Below are 18,393 nucleotides of genomic sequence, written 5' to 3' on the forward strand. Positions count from 1 at the left end.
GGGCTGCCGGGCTTGCCTGGGGTTTTTATTTCCAATTGATCAGTGAGAGATGAAACCTGCCTCAGCGGGAGGTAAACATTTTATTTCTATCCTGACTTCTTTAGATGACGGAGAGTGGCAATTTGCCAGCTTGTGCCAAAGAAGGCCAAGTCTGTCTCTTGTCCTAGAGGTAATTACCACTACCTGATCCTCAGAGAGAGCGTTTGGTTGTGTCTCCACTTGGCCGAGGCTGGTTGGATGTTGCGCTTAAAGCCTTCATTACTTCTGTCAACAACAGCCGGGGACGAGGAGCCATTTATTACAACTTCAGCTCTGGAAGGGGGAAAAAGAAAGAGGAAGAGGGGAGACATGATCTGTTAGCAAGCCAATGACAAGTCTAACAGTTTTGTTTTTGCACAAGCTTGAAGGTAAACTTCTTCGGAGGAGCAAAATTGCAGTTATTACCTGAGAAGGGAAGGAAGTCTATTTATCTTCTAGAACGCACCAACTCTCTCCCTCAGGTATTACCTACATATATTCTGGGAGACAGGAAGGGGGTGATGAACTACCTTTCTCCCCACCCCCAGCCCCCGATGTCTCCTCCCAGTGAAACCTAGCCATCACTGTCGTAATAGTAATACTTCTTCAAGCCGCTTTTGTGAAACTCCGAAGAGCAGTTGAATTAACAACCAAATATTATAAGATGGTTTACAAACTTAATAAAGAGGAAACAAAAACTCATACTGGGGCAATGGGATGTAGCTTTATCTCATTATCCCTCGTTTGTAAGATGCCACTTCAAACGTCTGTGTAGTTCCAGAGTTATCGTAGCTCTGTTTCTCTCTCCCACTAGATTGTAAACAGGGGAGTTCCCTCACTCATTTCTATATTCCCCAATGGTCTAACATAGCAGCTGCTAAATAAATGTTTGTTGAATTTGAATTTGAATTTGACCTTGTGGGGGGGTGCCTGGATGGATGAAGTTGCTGGCTGGCTCTGAATGCCCGGGGCCAATCATAATTCTGGGTGCATACCATCTTTCCACCTGACTCAGGCGTTACAGGACCCGCTTGAATTCAGCTGTTTGAAATCTATGCTAGTAGGTTTCTATGAAACTAGGTTATGATTACATCTCAAAAGGCAGTGTAGGAGCCAGCCTGCCTCTGCTGGATGCACACAGATGCATGTGGGTCACATCGCAAGTTCCTTTTGTCTGTGCTGACAGCAGATTCTCTCAGTTAGAATGATAAGTGGATTTCTGATGCCAAATTCTGGAGCTTTAAAGAATTCAAACCAAACAACTATGTCCTCTGCATTTATCTTGGAACAGCCAAGTTAGAAAAGATGAAATCCTTCTAACAGGTCTAAACCCAACGCTCTATTTTGCTTTTTGTAGGTAGAAAGGAATTTATTTGGGGGTGCACTTTCTCCCCACATACCTCCATTCCCAATATTCCTGACTCCTCTGGCCGATATTACTTGTCTGGGATTCAAAAATATGTAACTTTGGCAGCGAACAGAAAATTCAAGGGTTTTGAGTAAGGTGGATGCATTCCTCCAGCCTGCAGGCTTAAAGGGAAAGCTATGAAAGAAAACAAAAGACCTGACCCTTTGCAATTTTTGCTGTTTTCATGAACAGAAGCAGAGGGTGTAGTGAAAAGATTTTATAAGCTGTGTGACTATGGGCAAATCACTTTATCTCTCTGAGCCTCAGTTTCCCCATTTATAGAAAGAAGGTATAGAAGAGGAAGATATCCTCTGGATGGGGACCGGGTAGCGTCCAACCATAGCCAGTGGCAAGCCTGAGTTTGTTGGCTTACAAGGCGTTTGCTCACACCCCTGTATCAAGCTGTCTTCTGGCCAAAGACCGTCATCCGAGGAAACACTCTTAGAATTTAGTGTGCCTTCAGTAATCAAGGTTAACATTTCTCAGTTGACTTCCTAAATATTTTTAAGAGGTCTCAGCAAAGTTCCTGAATGCTCTATTTTCTATCTTTACCTCCTGGACAAGCCATCTACCACAATGAAATTGGGCGAAAGTCCTGATTCCTTTCAGAGTCTCCATTATTTGGCAAAAATTCAAGTTATGAATAAGCTCATTGGTGGCTCAAGTGCCTCCAAGTGAGTGGGCTCTTTTGCAGAAAGAGACTCTTAGTCATCTGAATTTTCTATCTCTGCAGCCTCTAGACCTTGGGCCATTTCACGGGCTCCTCCTATCGACAACTCCCCCCGCCCCCCCACCAAAAGTGATTAGGGAAATGCAAAGCCAAAGTGAAACGAAACAGATCTCTTTGCTATTTGCTAAGTAAGAAGGGCACCATCCAGCAAAGAGGAGAAGCAGATTAATAGCTGCCTTACAGCAAAAACAAATGAACACAAAATCTAATTTACAAACCTATTAGATTTGCTATGTAAGCTGTTCACAGCTGATCTGATTGTACCTCTGCCTCCAGAATTCCTGCAAGACAAAGGAAATGCATTATTTATAAACCCAGCTCTTCTTTGCAAAGCCCTCTTCAGTTGCCAGGAGATCTCACAGCCCGCCTTGGAGGACTACAGAGGGACAATGAAATCTCACCTAGGCCTCTCCAGAAATGGGCAACCTCCTGGCCCAGCCACAAACCCGGGCATTTTCAAGGAAGTAGACCTCCTAGATCCTCCCGGGCCTCTCACTTGGACATTGTTTCAATTCTCACCAAGGTTTCCACTTGAGAATTTCATCTGAGCTTTGAGACAAACTCCTTTGTCTCCTCTGGTTAAGCCCATAGGCTAGCACGCTTGAGCCTGACTACGCACCTGCTGCAGCATGACTCAGTATTTCCTTTAGCCAGACTCATCCTTTGCCCCTGGTCTTCGCTGGCCATCACTCACCCGTGGTAAGACGTTGTCCATCACATGATCTCCAAACTTGAGACATCAGAAGTCCAACAGAGGCAGCAAGACTGACTCAACCAGTGCCTCCAACCAAATGTGAGAATGATTTGCTTTTTGGGGGCAGGAAATATAATATTAAGTGGTGTCACTTTACCAGGGAGCAGGAGATGGGCGAGTAATGGGGTCCTTTGCGTCTTCCTCTGGAGGAAAAGGTTTTTGGAGTAAAAGCATTCTAAGGCCCTTTCCAGCCCCACCACCTCTTCAGTTCTGTCAGATTCCATTCTGGATGGGGGCCATGAAGTTTCACCCTGCTTTGCTAATCACACTGGGCCAAGGGGAGAGATGAATCCATCTGCCCCTGGTACCCAGCCCACTTTGTGCTCTGTGTGTGTTTTTTAAAAAGTTGTATGTGAGACTAATTATTTTTATTAAGTTAAATAATTTTTTCACCACTGATTTATAGGATATGTGGTTTGAGGAGATATTTCTTCACACTTTTCTCATTTTTTATTTGGAGAGCTATAATCTTTTTGTGATTTTATTTTAATTTTTGAATTAACTTTTATTGGAACATAGTTGCTTTACAATGTTGTGTTAGTTTCTACTGTACAGCAAAGTGAATCAGATATATGTATACATATCTCCCCTCTTTTTTGGATTTCCTTCTCATTTAGGTCACCACAGAGCACTGAGTAGAGCTCCCTGTGCTATACAGTAGGTTCTCATTAGTTATCTATTTTATACATAGTATCAATAGTGTATATATGTCAAGCCCAATCTCCCAATTCATCCCACCCCCTTTTCCCCGCCCCCCGGTGTCCATACGTTTGTTCTCTACGTCTGTATCTCTATTTCTGCTTTGCAAATAAGATCATCTATCATTTTTTAACATCTATCATTTTTTAAAAGTTCCATCTAGCCTTTCAGCCAAGGTGTTGGCACACTCCAAAGAAATAATTAAAATCACTGCAAAAGCTGTATATTTAAAGAATCCTGTGATTTAATAAGAACTCTTTGGGGGAAGTTAATGCCTAACTCCTCACTGGTTTTAAATCTGGATTTTTCTATCTGCTTTCTTTAGGATTCACATACTTGTAGATATAACATTGTGTGTGTCTGTGTGCGCGCGTGTGTCTTTTCCTGATAGACTGAAATGTCCTTTCAACATTATTTGGCAACAGGAAATATTCTGCCTCATAGCTGGATGACCAGGCAACAGGACGTGTGCTATGACTCACCCAGTGCCTCATCTCAGGTCTCCCTTCAGGTCTCAAATTTCATTACACACAGTCTAATTCTTAATTACACAGAGTATCATTGGTTCTTCACATTTAAATCAATGCGTAATATCTCTTTTTTGTCTCTCTTCATTTACCCTTGGGATGGCGGCTTTCTCACACGTCTAATCCAAGTGTCTGGGAATACCTGGCCATCTCTGGCCTGTAGCCATAATCTACTTAGGTCAGCGCCCAAGGGCTTTCCTGGGCCCGCTGCTGTCCACATGACACTGACCTTTCACATGTCCTGACCCTGACCCCAGTCCTCAAAATCAGCACTCCTTGGGGGAGGGAAGACTTGCTGGGCCAGATATTAAGTCAAGTAAGTAATTAAAAGTGTGGTCATAGCTCAATACTAACGAAAGGTTATTGGAACAAAAAAGATTGTCTAGAAATGCTGCACACGAGAATTGACGTATGATTTAAAAAAATCATTATCAACGAGAAATTCAATAAATGGTTTGAAGTAGTTGATTAATAATCTGGAGGTGAGTTGGAGGGAAATCATGTAAGTGTTCCCTGACTTATAAATTTCAAGTGGATTTAACTAGTGTTTCTCAGACTTTAGTAATTCTCATATTCCTATCAGCAGTTTGCCATACTACTGTCTACTTAAGTTTTTAAATTGACTCATCTTTTAAAAACTTCTTAACCTACACAACACCATCCGTGAAAATATGGGTTTGATATCATGATTATATACTCATTTGAAAAGAACACAAAACCATTACCACAAAAATATTTATCAGTGGAATTCCCAAAATCATCTTACTTATTACCAAGCATACTTATAGCACCTCTGGGGAAGACTGAATTAAACAGTTAAATATTTAAAGAAGGCAACCCATACAAAATTGGTAAGAAAATGGAAGAGGACATTTATCAAATCTTGATGAGGTATGAGGAATATATGTGAAGGACTTTTAAAATTCAGAAGTGGAAGAAGAAATCCTAAGAGAAAATATAGTTTAAAAAAAAATCTTCATAAAAATTTAAAATTCTGCTTATACAAACAGCAAACCTCAACGAACTCTGCTCAGTACCTTTCTTGAAATCTGAGAGGACTCCAGGTGAGGTGAGAACTGCACCTGTGCATCTACCTGGTTTAACGCAACCAGGGGTTTGGAGAGGACTCAATGCTGAGCAACAACTTCCTCCTGCTTTCTCTTCTCCTGCCTCCAGGCCAGCTCCTGGGGAGCATCCAGTCCTGCTGACGTGGGCACCACAAACCATGCCCTTTTTCATACCGATCCTTCCTCTAACTCTGGGTTTCCCCACCTTGGCACTATTGATATTTCAATGTGGGTGTTGGGGGTTGGGCAGCTACCTGTGCACTGTAGGGTGTTCTAGCTGCATCCCTGGCCTCTACCCACTTTATGCCAGGAGCAGCCCTCCCCACACCCCCAAATTGTGACAACTAAAAATGCCTCCAGACATTGCCAAATGTCCCCTGGGGCAGGGAGGCAAAATGGCCTCCATTTGAGAACCTCTGCTTTGACATTTGTTTTCTACCTAATGCCTCTGAGAAGATGAATCCCCTCCATCAGCCAACCCATCCCACCACCTTCCTGTGCTAAACCCCAAGCCCAACCTCTGTGCTTCCCCTCAAAACCATCTTAGTTTTCAATTCTCAGCCACCTTTTCCTTCTCTTCCTAAAGCATTCTATTACAGCATTTGTCACCTTTTCATATATAATTATTTCATGGAATCACAGATGGGAGACTTTAAATAAATTTTGTCATTGACATAAACTCCTCCTCTTATAGTTGAAGAAACCAAGGTCTAGAGATTTGGTTCTGGTTTCGTCTTCCTCAGCTGCTCGCCACACTAGAAGGGAAGATCCTGGATTGTGTGCATTAACCATGTCTTTTATTTTCTATATCTGATGCTTTGACATCTGGGACCTTGCTGACTGTGGAGGGACAGCTCCTCTCAGGGTTAGCAAATTCCTAGAGATAGTAAACAACTGGCCTGGGAGTGCACCTTTCAAATACAAGTCAACTAATCTAGAGCCCATACCCCTGCCACCTCCCTTAGTGGGATCTTATTCTCTGGGCCACTATCCACCTGCCATAATCACCTGGAGCTAGGTACCAGACATCTATGCATCTATCGGGTTTAATTAACGAGGGGTTACAGTTGTCCCAGACAGGTAGGACAGCTCCTATGCCCCAGAGTCTGCTGAAGTTATCCAAACTAGCCAATCTTAAGCCTGCTTACCCTGCTTCACCCTTCCTTCCTATGGAAACCACAATAAAGGCTTTTGTCCACAGTTCCCCCTCCCCTCCCTCCTAAGTGACCTGGTGCTACTCCACGTGGCCCTGCATGATGTGGTGTGCCACCCCTCTTGGAATGTGGGAGTATAACACACTACATTTTCAATGGTGGTCACCTCCTGATCTGTTGGCCTGACCATACCTAAATAATAATAAAACCTATATTAAAACAGGGGGACCCTGTTTTGTTCACCTTCCCAGCCTTGCATAGTACTTTGTCCAGCTGGGGCTCAGTGAATCAAATCTAACTTCAGTGCTAAGTGGGACTTTTCTTCCAAAGTCTTCCCTGCAGTTTGCATGCTGTGTTCACACATATTACTTATACCTGTACAAGACACAGTTTCACCTCTCAGATACCCAGAGAACGGGGCAGACTGTCATTCAAAGAAACTCAGGTTGCAGATAATTTGGCTCAAAACGAATCCCATGAATTGGCAAGGGATTTTTTTTTTCTAATTAGGTTTTGCCTCCATTGTTATTAAAATAAGCTTTCATCCCTTGTGATTGGGGAATGCTGACACCTGCTTGGTTGGGTGACAGAGGAAGATGGTCAGGTGAGAAAAATTTGCTAAAGAAAATTCATCAACTTCTGAAATCATAGAAACAAAGATGCTTAGGTCATCCAAATGAGAAAATATATGGGAAAGCTCTTTGCACACTATAAAAAACTCTATAAAACAAGGTATAATATTAGTAATAATCCCTGTCCACTTGACCCTACCCAATATTCCCAGCCATAGTGAGGTTGGAGTCTGATTACTCCAAAGCTCTACATTTTAAGATGTCAGTCTCCTTTCCACCGTGAACATAATACTCTTTCCGAGCAGTAAACTAAGACAAAAAATAAAAATAGCCTGTTTAAAAAAATAATAACAAGGACTTCCCTGGCGGTCCAGTGGTTAAGACTTTGCCTTCCAACGCAGCGGATGCGAGTCCAATCCCTGGTCAGGGAGCTAACGGAAGCAATATTGTCACAAATTCAATAAAGACTTTAAAAGTGGTCCACATCAAAAAAGTCTTAAAAAAATAATAACATGCATAGTTGGATTTGTTTTCAGTGAAAAGCAATTAGCAAACCTGAAAACTGCATTTCTGTTTAGCCTCTTCATCCAAGCCCAGTTGTTTTACAGGTAAGGTCATGTTTCAGTGTGCTGGGGTCTCATAGCTATGTTAGAACCTCCCACATCCTTGGCTCCTCACTGAAGAGTCAGGCTCAGTAAATGAACTTTCAAGAGCTGAAAGCTTTAATTAAGTGTGCGGACCCAACTTAAACAGTTGATTAGTCCTGAGAATAAAAGATTAAACTAAAACACAATTCATGAATTCGCAGATGATTCTTCCTTTACCGTTTTGGGAAGATACTGAACGTGTGCTTTCAACTTGTGCATATAAACCACTGGGGTTCCTGCCTGTTGATCCTCCCAGGACACATTATAAGTATGTGGCCCCACAAACACATGGTAGGGAGAAAAGAAGCAAAAGGATGATTTGCAGTCATTCACATGAACAAAGCAAGGGGTTCCAACAGGGTTCAAGGGTGTTTTTTTTAAAGACTTTTTCTTTTTTGTGGTGAAATATACTTAACATAAAATTTCCATGTTATCCCTTTTTAAGTGTATGATTCAGTGGCATCCAGTATATTCACAATACTGTGGAGCCATCACCAGCGTTTATCTCTAGAAGTTTTTCATCACCCCCAACAGAAACTCTATACCCATTAAACAATAATTCCCCAATCCCTCCTCCCCCAACCCCCTAGTACTCTATTCTATTCTATTCTTCTATCTCTGTGAATGTGCCTACTCTAGATATTTTTTGTAAGTGGAATCATACAATATTTGTCCTTTTATGCCTGGCTTCTTTGACTTAATAGAGGATTTCAGGGTTCATCCATGGAGTAGCATGTCGGAAGCCTGGCTTTGGATGTGGCCATTCTCAGGAGCTAGAATATCACAGAGACGGGGGAAGGAAGGTCCCTTCCAAAGTGTTTGTGTCTGGATCATTGAGCACCTGTGATTAGGACAGGAGCAGAGGTCCCACCAGCTGACAAGTGCTTGGGGCTCAAGAGCTCAGGGGCTCTCCTGCCCAGAGCATACTTGGCTAGGAACTTCCTGAATTTTTTGCTGGCAAAGTGAGCTTTGATGTCCATTTCCTCCTCCATTTGAAGAGCTGGTCGTACTTGGCCAAGTGCTCAGACGGGCAAGGGGGCAGCTGCCTTGGTTGGTCCGGTGCAGATCCAGTCACAAGGCTGGCAATGACAGTATCTTCAGTTTCCCCGGCACAGTGAGAGACGTGGTGCCCCGTCCTTTGGACTGGACCAGTTTGAACTCCTGAAAAGACTCTGTCACAGGGTCTTTTTCATTCACTCTGAGCAGAAGGCATTTGCACAGAGTCTTTGCCCACAGGCTTGGGCATACGTTTCAGGTTGGTCACTGTGCAACCATCCCCTACCACCTGGGCACCACCTCCACTAGTGGAGAACTTCCAAGCTTTCCAGTCATACTGGTCTAAGGCATCTTCAGTGGATGCCACTAGGTAGTCCTTGATGAAGGACTTGTACTCATTCACCAACTCATCAGCGTGATATAACGGCTGGGGTCATCGGGAGACCCAAAGTTCAAGGTCATACTTTCCAAACTCTAAGAGTTAGATGCTGCTGCATCTGTGCCATTCACCAGCCTTTCCCACCACATTCCACAGCCACTCCAAGGCCTTGAATTCTTTAGGATATAAGTTGGCAAACTTTTCCTTAAAGGGCCAGACAGCAAATATTTTAGGCTTTGTGGGGCCAAGAGGAATAAGTGAGGATCTTAGGCAGATGAAGACACTTAAACGACAAAAGAGAAAACAAATTTCGACAAAGTTCTTATTGATGAAATTAAAAGTATAATAATGATGATCGAGTACATTATTTTGGGTAACAGGTCTATTAATAAGAAGAATGTAATTTTTGGGGGGGGATGAGACTTTAGTTAACGGAGGTTCAAAGTTAGTGTTCCTGTCATCATGGTAGAAAGGTGGCCTCATTCCTCTATAGAGCCTTCCCTTGCTTCCCTGAAACACTGTTACCTTCCCTCTGGTGAACTCACCGGATTGTGTCACTTGAATCTCCCTTTTGGACTTATACTCTATTCACCCTAAGAGTGTTGGAGAACTTGTCATATGGGGAAGCAAGTTAAGAGCACAAGCTCTGAGATAAGACTCCCAGTGTCTGCGTTCCAGCTGAACTAATCATTAGCTGTGTGATCTTTGACTACTGCTAACCTATCTAGAAGCTTCCATTTGTTTCCTCATCTAAAAAAATGAGTGATAGTATCTACTTCATGGAGTTTTTATAAAGATTAAGTGAGCTAGTGAGTGCAGAGATTAAAACAGTGCATGACATATCATAAAGCACTTGGTATTAATGTTATACTTATTTAGATTTTTTTGCAACCCTTTAAAACTGTAAAATCATCTCGGCTGGAGAGCCACATAATATCAGGTAGCTGCCCGGCTTTGACCTGTGAGTCGTGCTTTGCTAATTCCATCTCTAGTACGTTAGGAGCAAAATGCCCCTCCACAAAGCGTCTCTGACACATTTCTGATGACATCCTTCTGGTTGAGGTAGGCTTCTGCTGCCCTGAGCACGGCTTTCCTGAAGTCACAGCTCCAACAGTGAGGATCACAAACTCCTGTATTGTCGGCTCGTTAGCAGCGTGAGAACTACCCTGGATCACAGTGAAAGCTGGAACTGGCCAGTCACTTCCGCACTGCCAGCCAGCACTCAGTGTGACGGTACGGGGGGCCCCCTCTCAGCAGCTTCGGCTTCGCAGGCAGCAAACGACACTTCTGGTATGATGTTCGCACCAAATTTAGGTTTATTCCCAGTGCCACCCGTGTCTGACACCAGTTTGTTACCCTCCTCCAGGTCCCCCCACTCAGCTTCCAGCTCTTCAGGCCAGGTCTAACACCTTCACTGATGTGCTCGACAGTCTTTGAGATGCCTTTTCCTATTCAGCAAGTCTCATGATGGCACTGGAGCTCTCGGACCTCACAGACACTGAAACGCTGCTGGGCATAGAGCTCCGAAGAGACCAGTGTAGGTTTCAGCCTTGACAATGGTGTTTCCATGACAATTGAGACCTCTGGCTTATGTGGGTGTTGTAGGTGCTAACAGGAGGGTTACAGCAGCAAGCTCATGGGCTTCTGTCTTCTTATGCCCACCTCACTGAATGCTCAGCTCCTTCTTCTGCCATCCCCTCTTCCTTCATGTTAAATATTAGCTTGCTCTGATGTATTTGCTGGCTGCAATTTCAGCAAACTGTTTTTTTTTGTTTGTTTGTTTTTTGCGGTACGCGGGCCTCTCACTGTTGTGGCCTCTCCCTTTGCGGAGCACAGGCTCCGGACGCGCAGGCTCAGCGGCCATGGCTCACGGGCCCAGCCGCTCCGTGGCATGTGGGATCCTCTCGGACCGGGGCACGAACCCGCGTCCCCTGCATCGGCAGGCGGACTCTCAACCACTGTGCCACCAGGGAAGCCCAAACTTTTGTTTGTTAATCAGCTTCCATCAGTGTTCAAAAAGGTACCAGCTCACTCTTGGCTCTTCCCTCTGCTCGACCTCAGAAAATATTCGTGAGAACGGAGGGCTTTGATTCCAGCCAATTTCCCCAGTCTCTTATACTAGTCATCTGCACATCAGAAAAGTAAACAAGCCACTTGGATGCCAAGCATTTCCCATAACACTTATTCCTGATCTTTTCTCTTTCTCATCATGACCAACAACCAGGAGAGAGACCATATAATTTATCATCCAGACCAAATACTTTCGCAGTAAACCGAGGCACCAGCCAGAAATGATACATGAACTGGGATGACCAACTCATGTGGTACTGGTCCTCCTCCAATCTACACTCATTTTATAAAGGAGACAGACTTAATAATACAAAGACTTCTAAGAGAATGCTGCATTCCAAATCCAGACCACTCAAAACCCCAGAATCCAACGCAGTTAAAACTCAGAGGCGATACATATCTATGCAGTTGGTTGAACTGGAGCTGGTGAAAGCTGTCAGTAGAGGTGACTTCTCCAGTAAGTAGTTCATGGCTATAGGGCTTTTTCTGAGTCCCTCCCACCCCCCTTCTGAAGACCCTTCTTTACAGTGAACTAGCGTCCCTTGACCTGCCTCGGTGTCCTGGTCACACCTGCAGCAAGGTTCTCCCTACCCTCAGCTACCACTGCAGCTTCACCTAGCACGTGGCTTCACCACCAGCCCCTAGACTGGGGCCAAGCCTAGGACAGGGTCCTGATCATCTCTGCATTACCATGGAGGGGTGGAGGTCACATATCTCCTGCACATCCAATGTGCTCCAAAGAGGACTGCTGAATGAATAGATGAGTCAAAAAAGCTGAAGCCATCCCTTCGCTGTAGAGAAGAGGATTCAGCCCCCGCCGGAAGCACGTCTCGGGGAGGAAGAAGGGAAACCCCAGCCTCACTCCCACCTCCACTGCCCACCTACCCACACCTGCCAGGAGTGCTCCAGATACAGGGCCTTCACACTGGCTGTTCCCTCTCCCTGGAACATTTTTCCAACAGATACCCCATGGCTCACTCCTCCCTTTCCCCCTTTTTCAAATCTTGGCTCATATCGGACCTTCTCAGAGTGGCCTTCCCTCACCATCCCATTTAACATAGCATCTGCTGTCCTACTCCCCCCACTGTGGCCCTTCCCACTCCCATCCCCTTCTGTCTTCTCATCACCATATCATGTATCTTGTGTACGGTCTGCCTCTGCCACGGGTGTGTAAGTTCCATGATGGGAGCACTGTGTCTATCTTGTTGATGGCTGCACCCCTAGTGCCTGGACATCATCAGAAGTCAGTGGATATTTACAAATAGAAGGAATCTGCCTCCTCCCGTCCTTCGTTACAAGAAGCCAGCTGTCCTCTTATCCAAACCCAGTACCTCCACCTGTGTTCGGAATTGCATTCCCTTCCTGCCTTTGGTGATTCTTATTCCATCAACTACTTCTTCTCTCTTCCCCATATAGTTAAAGCTTCATTTCAGCTGCGTAATCATTCTGGTCTTTATCTTGGACCTTGTATATGTCAGACTCTGTCCTACAAATTTTATATTACTTCATTTAAGCCTGACAGTAGCCCGAGAATGTAGAAATGATGATCCACTTCTACCTGAGAGGAAACAGAGGCACAGAGAAGGGGAAAATCCTGCCCGGGGCCACACAACTACTAAGAAGGGATGTCAGGATTTGAACCCAGCAGGCTGGCTCAGAGCCTTATGACTCTGCCATGTTGCTGGCTCATCCCCACTAGCATTTATATATATGTTTGCTTTTCTCATCTTCAATAAACGACCCAACTTTTCTTTCATATACCCCTCAGCTACTTCTCTGTCTCTTGCCAGCACTTTGCAAACTTCTACACTGTCTGTGATTCCTTGCTCCACCCTCTCCCCCTACCACTCCATTCTGGTTCATGTCCCCAACACTTTATCAAAAGCACTCTTGTATGAACACCTTGTGATGGGCATGTCTGTCCCCATCTTATTTGAACTCTGTCAACATTTGGTGGCACGTCCTCCTTCCTGGATAAGTAAAGTCGGGACTTCCTGGTTCTGGCCACAGGGTGGCCCTGGACAAACCTTCTCCCTCTGGAGGAAATAAGCTACTGGGAAGAGTCATGATAAACGATCCCAAGTGAAGAGAAGGCTTAGAGTCCTCAGGGCATCCTTAAGATTCCTTCTGGCTCTGAAAATCCATTATTTTAAATCACACTCCTCTCAACACTTTAAGGTTCCATTAATAACGACATAAAATCCCTCCTTGATTCTTTCTGTTCCCCTAACAGAGGGTGCCCCCCAATTAAAAAATCTCAATTTTTCTCTATATTCACACCCAACAGGATTTTGTCCAGCATTACTTTCTATAAAAATATAGAAAATATTTTTCTTATAAAATATTAGTTTTATAAAATTTTCAGATAAAAAATATGGTTGAATATTTTTGTCAACATCTTCCTGCCCCCCCACCACCACCAAAATTTACCCCCCAAGAGCGATGGCTTCACTATTCCAGGTGACAATCCTAGTCCCAGACGTACATGTTAACAAAACACATCCTTAGGAAGGGGATGTGGATTCCAAGAGAACAGTGAAAAGTATTAATAACTTCATTTGCTTGAGCTCCACCCTGTGCCAGGCACTGTACCAGCGGCATGTTAATTTTCATATTTTGGTTTTAGAAATAGGACATGCAGGCTCAAAAAGTTTAAGTGATTTGCCCAGGGTCACCCCCAGCAAATAAACTGTCAGAGCAGGGATTCAGTTTGCATGTAGTCAAACCACGTGTGCCTGCAGAACACTGGCTCCTGCACCCTGCCCTTCACCTGCTGCATGTAAAAATTTAATACACAGCCAAAGAGATGCCAGAGACTTAAGAGGAAGCAAAGGTTACTCAATAAGTAGTTGTGAGACACTTGGTGAGCTAATTGGGAAAATATTCAAGTCAGATTCTCCACTGGCACCACACCAATGAGGACAAAATGTGATCTAGCCATTAAAAACTACGCTTAGGAAGAGTTTTATATGAAAATTCATTCAATCCTATTTTAGTCCATTTGGGCAGCTAGAAGATAATACTGTAGTCTGGGGGGCTTATAAACAACACCAATTGATTGCTCACAGTTCTGGAGGCTGGAAGTCTGAGGTCAGGGTGCCAGCATGGCCAGATGAGGGCCCTCTTCTAAGTCACAGACGTCTTTTATCCTCACATGGCAGAAGGGGTGAGGGGTCTCTCTGAAGCCTCTTCTATAAGGGCACTAACCCCATTCATGAGGCCTCCACCCTCATGACCTAATCACCCCCAAAGACCCCATCTCCAAATACCATCACATTGGGCATTAGGATTCCAACATGTGAATTTGCGGGGTGGAGGACACAAACATTCAAACCATAGCACTTCCACTGGCCTGTCACTTAGTGTCCACTATTGACAGTTGCTGCGGGCTCCTGCTGCAGACACAGTGTTAGCCTTGCCTGTCGTTTTCCGCTTTTTTATTGTATTAGAAATATACCACTGCAAAACCTTAACGGAGAGGTTGGCAGCCCTGAAAACTTCACATTTCATTCATGTCACTCGGTGTGGATAAATCCGTGCTCTTTAAAGAGAAGCAGAACGTCTGTCCAACGTGCCGTGCTCTGCTCTTGAACCCGCCTCGCTGGGACTTGAAAGCTCTCTGCCTTAAGCTGGCCTTTCTTCCCTCCCCTTTGTTCACTTCTCGACAGACCTGCATTCAGAGAGGCCGTGTCCCTATTAACACAGCTGCAGTCTTTTCCTCTGAAAACCCCTGGAGGGCACCTGGGTTGGGGACGACTTTAAAGTCACTTTTCTTCTGGGTGTTTGATATGTCTTGTCCCCTTCCCTACTCTGCTGGACCTGGATAAATGCGGCTCCCCCGACAGCCGATACCACTCAGGGAATGTTGCTGTCACCTGGAAGGAGCACGGCGGGACCGTCAGTAAGGGTGCTGGAGTTCTGGTTCCCAACGTGCTCTAGCTTTGCAGCCCTTGGCCTCTCGAGGTCTTGAGGTCCTTCTCTGCAAAGCGGGGTCCTGTGGTGGGATTAAAGCAAGAAGCTCCGGGCAGACGTGAATGTCAGTTGCAGTGTTGTTATTGAAGGTGATGGCTGCTGCCTTCGGGGTCAGAAGAAACCACTGCTGCGTGTGGACTCTGCCGAGCCCCCTCGGATCAGCTGTCCTCAGGGAAGCTGCCTTCCAACAGCATGGTCCATTAGGGAGAAATAAGGAGCGGTGGATGGAAGAAAATGGAATGTGTTATCTGTGGCAGAACTGTGATTCTCACCGCTGCTGCTGCTCTGTCGGATGGCTCTGCAGCGGTCCAGTGGGGAGATCTGCCCGAGATTAAATTAGTGCATTTTCTTTTCTCCAGCAAAGAAGTGCTCAGCTAACTAGCACGAGAGGCACATCTGACAGTCATGTTGCCAAGACCTGGGTGTGGTCCATCCACCAGTCACGGGGCTGTGCTGGATGGAGCCCCAGTGGGACCCACAGGGTGTGGCCTGGTCCCTGAGTGTGTTGACGACACATCAGTTCTCCTGAACGAGACCCTGAAATGTCCCTTAGGTCCTAGATTCCCTCCTTCTTCATCAAGTGTCAACACTCCTCCAGGTTTTCCTTGAAACTCTTCTCTGCTGCTCCCTCCCAGACCTTCCTCCTAGGCCCTTCCCCTAGATGTCAGGGCTGCTCAGAGCCCACCCTTAGCCCTTGAGAAGCCCCGGCTTCTATTGTTCATCTACATGCCCACAACTCCTGATGCACTTCCAGGTTCCAGAATCACAGAACAGACTAGTCACCGCCACACAGACCACAGACCTGACCGGCACTCACACCTCCAACCTGCTCTCCCCCAGGTTTCCCTCAGGGAATGGCACCCACCCAGTCATGCAGAATCTGGGTGCTGTGGACACTCCCCATCCTCTCTCACCAGGTTTCCCCTCCAAGATCACCCAGCCTTCAGACTCTCCCACCTGAGGACAGCAGGTGCCATGCCCTCATGCCTTCCCTCAGGTTCCCCGCCATGGTTTCTGTCTTACCTCCCTGTCTGCAGAGAGCCATCCTTTGCCAAACGCTCCTACGTGGGACCTGGATTTCCAAAATGCAAAGTGCAACATGGCGCTTCCTCCTTGAAGCTCTTCTGGGTTCCCTCTCTGAGCCCCATTGCTTTCAAAATAAAGTTCGGGTTCCTTAGCATAGCACAGAAGACTCTGAGTCTGTCCTCATCTTCACTTTCTCACACATCTACCTGCTAACTCCACCAAGCAATGGGCAGTTTCCGGAACGTGTGAGTCAGATCATAAGATTGTGCCTTCGAACATTATCCTCTCTCTCCAAAACCCTTTATTCTGTTTTCCATTTACTTAATTCAGAGTTTATGACTTGCCAGCCCCAGGTCATATCTGGCCTGGGGAGCTTTCACAGTGTTAAATCTTTTAGGATTAAGAGGCCAATTGTAAAAACCCAAGGGATTAGTCATTAAAAAATATCTTAAGTTTTGGCTTCTTTTGAACAATCAGAACCCTGAACCATAGTAACTGGTGGAGATGAGAAGCAGCTGTGCCTCACGTTGGGGGCGGGGTATAAACTATATTTTCCCACAGTCCACATCCCTCCTTACTGTCTTACACTGTACGGTTTCACTTATTTATGTGACCTGCCTAGACCTTGAAGGCATTTGAGTTTGAGATCCCTAGACCCGCTCCTACTCAGGTAGCAAAACTCAGCTCATGTCACCTTCTCCATGACCTTCCCTGACTCAGAAGCCCCGCTTATGCCAGGTACAGCAAGGCTACGGGAACTGAGGGTGTATAGGAAGTGGCAGGGAGTACTAGTTCCTTGCTCCCTTTCGATGACAACTGACAAGATGCTTATTGATAAAATCAACCAGAGCAGAAGAGGAACACCCAGAGGCACCATCGTCCCCACCCCACACACAATATTCAGAAGAAAAAAGTTCTGGAAAAGAAAATTTGGGAGCTCCATTCTCCCTATGATGTGGCGCGAGGCTGCTTTCTTGGACTTGCTGATTGAATCACTAACTGATAGACTAGTAATGGAAAGCCAGCCCTGACTCTGGAGGGATACTCAGCCCTAACACCTTAGGTGTGAGCTGTGGTCTCCATCCCCACTCCCCAGCGCATGTTCTGTGGGAGTCCAAGGCTCTGGGGAGGAATTGCCGGGGGGGGGGGGGGTTCTGCCCTTTGGGTCCCCCTTGTGAGCTGCTTTCTGATTGCCTTTGAGAAAAGCCCCGAGACAGTGCTCAGGGTGGAGAAAATGAACTCCAGCCCTGTTGCTTCAGGGCACGGAAAGTGACATCAGCCAACAAACATCACTGCAGCTGGTAGCAGGTGGGGGGTGGGATGCGGATGGGCATAGGGAGGATGCTGGCACCCAAGGCTGTGTCCAGGTTGATGCTAGAATCGGGTGTCTGAATGGGGACTTGAGGAGGCATCTGCTCAGATGGATAGTGGAGAAGCGACAATGAATTCTTCTTCCTTCTCTTCTTTTTGTTCTAATTAACGTGTATGATGGGCCCCGGGCTGGGCTCTGGGGTCACAGTGGGGGATGGAGACACTCTCCAGTCTGAAGGTTCTTAAAATTGAAATTTGGAGACAAGAAACACACACATACACATACAGGAAACGCTGCAGCAAAGGAACAGAATCATAACCACCCATCCATACACTGGGTGATGCTAAGAAGAAACGAGGAGAAGCAGTGATTAGAGACTGAGGGTATCCTTGGGAGCAGGCAGGGAAGAGCTGTCTGGGGGGCTGGCATTTTGTCAGAACCCCAGAATACGAGGAGGGCAGCCTCAAAAGGGCTGTGGGAAGAGCATCAGGCGGAGGGGTCTGCACAAGCCATGGTCCCAAAGCAAGAGGAGCCTGATGCGTGAATGGATCCCAATCTTCCCTCATGTAAAATTCATGTTGTTTCTGGGCCCTCCACGCCCCATAAGATGGTCTCTGAATCTTCACCCCCACCTCTGTTTATTGGCCCCATTTTCTCCTCAAGATTGTGACTTTCTCATATAACCTCTCCCTCTTTCCTTCTCTCCCCTCATTGCTTCTTTACCTTAGTTTTACAAATACACTTTTTAAATTTTTAAAATATTCTCCTTCTGCCTGGTCCTGCTCTCGACCTGCTTCTCTTTGCCTCGCAAACCTCTAGCAAGGCCGGACTGTAATCATGGCCCCCTTTTATCAGGGACCTCTCTGAAATCTCACATCACCTCACCACACCAAGGAAAGAGGTCTCTCAACTGTCACCCAGAGACCGCTGATGCCCCAGCCAGTGGCCCTGGAGCAATCCTCATCCCATGTGCCCTTCTGCTGGGGGTGCTTGCCCTCCTTGGTCACAGCTTTGGTCTCTCGGTTCTCCCCTCACTTCTTTGTCCTTCTCCATGCCCTTTGC

The 18,393-nt window shown here is 45.8% G+C and overlaps 1 protein-coding gene, 1 non-coding gene and 1 pseudogene across 3 annotated transcripts in view; all 3 read right to left on the reverse strand.

Moving 5' to 3' along the window:
* ST8SIA2 (ST8 alpha-N-acetyl-neuraminide alpha-2,8-sialyltransferase 2) overlaps positions 1 to 18,393 on the reverse strand; it is a 57,021-nt gene that overhangs the window by 22,286 nt on the left and 16,342 nt on the right. Inside the window, exons 2-3 of one of the 2 annotated variants that reach the window (XM_065871837.1) lie at positions 2,375 to 2,437; positions 184 to 312 (exon numbers count right to left, since the gene is read on the reverse strand). In XM_065871837.1, coding sequence (XP_065727909.1) covers positions 184 to 312; positions 2,375 to 2,437 — 192 coding nt within the window. The remainder of the gene's footprint in view (positions 1 to 183; positions 313 to 2,374; positions 2,438 to 18,393) is intronic. The other variant, XM_065871838.1, reaches the window with a different exon arrangement.
* LOC136143777 (alpha-enolase pseudogene) lies at positions 8,407 to 16,002 on the reverse strand (annotated as a pseudogene).
* Positions 14,460 to 14,598, reverse strand: LOC136119744 (small nucleolar RNA U109). The gene has a single exon (XR_010655703.1). It is a non-coding gene; the product is annotated as a small nucleolar RNA U109 (small nucleolar RNA).

This window comes from Phocoena phocoena, chromosome 2, assembly GCF_963924675.1.
Source record: "Phocoena phocoena chromosome 2, mPhoPho1.1, whole genome shotgun sequence".
In the NCBI taxonomy this organism is placed as follows: Eukaryota; Metazoa; Chordata; class Mammalia; order Artiodactyla; family Phocoenidae; genus Phocoena; species Phocoena phocoena.